The sequence below is a fragment of the Monopterus albus genome, unplaced genomic scaffold (assembly GCF_001952655.1).
Source record: "Monopterus albus unplaced genomic scaffold, M_albus_1.0 scaffold32.1, whole genome shotgun sequence".
In the NCBI taxonomy this organism is placed as follows: Eukaryota; Metazoa; Chordata; class Actinopteri; order Synbranchiformes; family Synbranchidae; genus Monopterus; species Monopterus albus.
The window spans coordinates 1,623,431-1,628,014 of NW_018127912.1; the positions used below are offsets into that span (position 1 = coordinate 1,623,431).

The following is a 4,584-nucleotide window of genomic DNA, read 5'->3' on the forward strand; positions in this document are numbered from 1 at the left end:
TTTGCTAAAGTGATAGATCATTAACTCAGACAATGAAGGCAACGAAGATAAACTCCACCAGACAACAATCCGTCAAGCTCAGCAAATGAACTGTAGTAATGTGCCCCTTTGTATTGCCAAAAAGAGGTGGGAAATATTTTCATCCAGCTGCCCCTTAAATTTTTATTGTCAAAATGGGTTTTAAGAAGAACGTGAAAATCACCAAATCCTTTTTCTCCCATAGGCTGAAGACAAAGCAGATGATAACAGACCTGTCACAGTTAAGGATGCCTCCACATCTTCCTCTTTAACTGAGGGCTCCACGCATCCCTGTAGAGGTCTAAGAAGGACCAAGCCCCTCGTCCCAGAGATTTGTTTTTCTTTCCGGGAGCAGAACTGCCCCCCAACTCCCACCAACCCTCTGCTGCAGGAAGATGGCACCTCCCCTCTGCTCTACTGCCAGGGCTGTTGCCTACAAGTCCATGCAAGTATGTATACGCAAAGGAAGGGTAGCTTCTATACAGATGTGAGTGCATGAGGGGTGGTGTGTCCTAAGGACGTTACTGATGTTGTAAGTATTGTATATAGTTTCTAAACTTTCTAGCCTCTGTTTACCACCTACTGTACCAAGCCACATTTTTCTTTCTACATTTGTCTCTGATGTTATTTTATGAGCGTCATTGGGTTTAAGTATTGACTCACTTCACCCCCGTTTCCTTTTTCCCCTTCGCTCTGTGGTTTGAAGCATTTTATTTCTCTCCTCAGCCGAACGACGGTGAATCCTTAGTCTTCACCACATATATGTCCTGTCTAAAAGCCCCAAGCCAGTGAATCAGGCCCTCACACACACTCTTAAAAACCTCTGGAGCCGTTCTGTTCCACTGGATGCAAAGACACAGTACATTGTACTTTATTGCAGTCCCTCATTCATACACTTTAACAGCCCTAGATCTGTTCCTCAATCCATACACACTGCCGATATCTTAAGTGTTCAGCATGCTTCTACACACACACACTCACTTTTGAAAGGTTTACACACTGACTTGAATCCACAGCTTTGAAATGACATTGCTTCTACATAAGTCAATTTCAGTCTTTCATACCTTGTCGCCACCAGTGTTGATCCATCTAATTTTTTACCTTGGAGCATGGGGTCTCAGGGCATATGTACTGTACTACACGTGCTTTGTGTGAGCGTGAGGAAGTATGGTAGGGTAGGAGTAGGAGGTGAAGTGTATGTCATCTGACACTGATGGAAGAAGTCACAAGTTAGGTATTGAGATCCAAATAATGAGTACAAATTGATGTTCCTTTCCCTCCTTACTGTATGCTATGGCCTTCTCAACTGAACACCTATGAGAGATTTTGGAACGATGTGTTGACATCTCCACCACCATCATCAAAACACCAAATGAGGAAATATCTTTTGGAGGCATGGTGCTCATCCTTCTAGTAGAGTTCAGAGACTTGTGGAATCAATGCCAAGGGGGCACTGACTCTGCTCTGGTGGCCCCACCACCTTATTGAGACACTGTGTTGGTTATGTCTTTCTTTTGTCTGTACTGTATAGAGATTTTTAACTGTTTCTTACTAATAAATAGTCCCTCCGGGTTATGTGTCCAAAGTCTTTAGCCCTTGTATTTTAATCAGCTGCATTTATATCTGTTTCAAATTTAGAATGTTTTTCTGGTATAGGGCACCACCATTCAGTTTTTTTTTAATTAAAGCTTTGTGCTGCTCTGCCACACCAAGGACACAGACCAAAACTAAACAAATCAAATGTGTTTACACAAAGTGGCTGTTTTTTTATACTACTTTGTTTTGTGGAGGCCGTCAGCCATGTCATATGCGTTACAAAGGGCTAGCTGCACAAGTGTCTGAAACAGAAGCATGCTGTCACGTCACTGCAGGTCTGGCTGTGGCTGGCTGATCACACAAAGGGCTTTGTGATACACTGATGAATACACAAACAGATGCATTAAAAAACAGATATACTGTAGTTCTTCATCCTGTGCTTCTTGCTCAACCACAACATTTCCATACACACAGAACCAACACTGTAAAGATCTTATTTCCACTGCAATACTGTGCATTTTTTGCATGGAACAGTACTGCCTTTCTGTCAAGAATCTTTGGAAATAATGTGGATGTGGCATTTTATTCTGTTCTTTTGTAATTTGATTATAGAGTTACAATTGGCATCATCTGTTCTCATTGAATGGTTCATTGATAGATAATAAAGCAGTTCCCTTAATTTTCCTCCCTTGCTGTTTCAGGTTGTTACGGTGTTGCTGCAGATGACGTCCGTGAACAGTGGTCATGTGATCGCTGTACAGAAGGAAGCCTTGCAGCGGTAAGACAATGTATTGCTTGTACAATGCTACTTTCTCTTAAACGTTTGTTTCAATGATGCCTTAGATGGAGTGTACTTGTACACACATTACTTTACTGGCTATTTGAAAAATGTCTACTGAAAAGAGTAACTCATGCACACTGACCCCCCAAAATAAGATTTGGAATGACAACCTGATGATGATTGATCTTCTGAAAAGCCAAGAGTGATAAGGAGCTTCTGGTGTGAGTTTGTTTTGAGTCTCATAAGACCCTCTAGCAGCTGTGTATATATATATATTAAAAAAAAGAAAAAAAAAAAAAGCTTGACTACCTTTAAAGGTGCAGCCTTTAAACATGTGGCCCACAACATTTCATGCTTAAAATTAAGCTCCCCTGTAAGAAGCAAATTCATGTTTTCCTATCATCCTCACTGTTCCTCTCACAAAGGTGGCATTTGTATTGTCTTCATTACTTTGTGTGCATTACTTGGCTTTACTAAAATAGAAAACATGTGCCAAGAGATTTGAATTAAAGGTACTGCTTTTACACATTTTGTCCTAAAAATTAATTTACCCCCACCCCACTACAATAATTAAGAGCATTTTCCATGAATGTGACCTTGGTTCAGACAACACAACTGAAATAATGGAGGTGCTTTATTCAAACAAGTTTGAATATATTGGTGAGTGAACGTGAAATACCATCTTTCTGTCTTGTGTCTTTGTTTTCTCAGGAATGCTGTCTCTGTAACCTCAGAGGTGGAGCTCTGAAGAAAACCCAAAATGACAAGTGAGACAAGCTTTTGTTCTGTGGTTAGCTCTGTATACTGATCACTGATGTCCAGAGCTCAGAAGAATGAATTGTCTTTGTGATTTAATTGTCATAATATTTTAGCTTGTTTGTGTACATGTGTTATGCATACATAGATGGGCCCACGTGATGTGTGCAGTTGCTCTGCCAGAGGCTAGGTTCAGCAACGAAGTCAAGCGGAGCCCCATTGACACCAGTAGCATCCCCATGCAGCGATATAAACTGGTGAGGAGACGCACACAGACACAGATGTAGTGCTGGAATTCCCCAGGTCCTTGAGGACTGGTTTGATCTAATTAATGAAGTGTTCACAGATCTAATTAACAATGTGAGGCAAGCATGCCTACAATCAAAGCTAGATAATTAACCACTGGTGGGTGGAAGAGGGGTTTTGGGTGTCTAGGCCTGTCTGTGTTTGTCTATACATGTGCCTGTGTCCGTCTGCCTATGTGTATATGCATGCATTTAGTCTGTGTGTGCGTGTGTGTGTTTGCTTAATGAGAGAGCTGGAATGTGTCTCAGAAGACCTGACATGTTGCCACTGTAGTTAGCTCTGTGCTTCAGGCACCATGATAGCTCAGTAGAAGTGTTGAAGAGGGACATGCTAACACAAGGTGGATAACAGAGATGAATACTACCTTCCATTCCCAGCCTACATTATTGTTTCAACAATGTTTTAAGCACATTTGAAATGAAGCTCAAGTCTTTTTAAGAACTATAGATGGGTGACAAGTGAAAGGAAAATCCAACAAAGTGGTCTTTATGCAGTGTTGGGCCACCATGTGCCACCATAAAAGCTTCAGTTCACCTTGGCACTGATGCTAAGTCTCTGATCTCTTCTGGAGAGATGAACACCATTCTCCCAAAAGACATTCCCTGATGTGGTGTTTTGATGATGGTGGAGATGCTGTCTAACAAGCTGGTCCTAAATCTCCCATAGGTGTTCATCTGGGTTGAGATCTGGTGACTGAAGGGCACTGCGTTTGATTGAGATGATTTTCATACTCCTCAAACCATTCAATGACCCTTCATGCCCTGTGGATGGTGGTATTGTCATCCTGGAAGAGACCACTCTTTTATTCTGGTTCCTTTAATTTGTCCCCGGTCTGTATGGGTGATTGATTATTACATGGATTGGGCTTCAAACACTCAAAAACACAATCTGCTAAAAGTTTAGTGTCCAAGGCTACAAACACAAATGTTATGAAGACATAACTTACATGCATAAAATGCTGTATTTGATTGTCAAGGTAGTGTAAAATATACACTCAGCTTATATTTTATTAGGCCCACATAGCAAAAACTAATGCAGTCTGATACAGCTCTCATGAAATCCCCTACTTTCATCAAGGTGATGATGTGTGATAATGGGTTTTTAGGTGTTGATTAAACTGTGCGCTTACTTTGGAAGATGTAATCTGTGGTGCTGTTGAAATGTACTGTATATTATGTCGAGATTAA

General features: G+C 41.1%; 1 protein-coding gene across 1 annotated transcript in view; it reads left to right on the top strand.

Moving 5' to 3' along the window:
• The window catches only part of kdm4c (lysine (K)-specific demethylase 4C), a 30,433-nt gene that overhangs the window by 15,140 nt on the left and 10,709 nt on the right, over positions 1–4,584 (top strand). The window contains exons 16-19 of the mRNA XM_020596974.1: positions 224–467; positions 2,256–2,332; positions 3,047–3,102; positions 3,240–3,348. Coding sequence (XP_020452630.1) covers positions 224–467; positions 2,256–2,332; positions 3,047–3,102; positions 3,240–3,348 — 486 coding nt within the window. The remainder of the gene's footprint in view (positions 1–223; positions 468–2,255; positions 2,333–3,046; positions 3,103–3,239; positions 3,349–4,584) is intronic.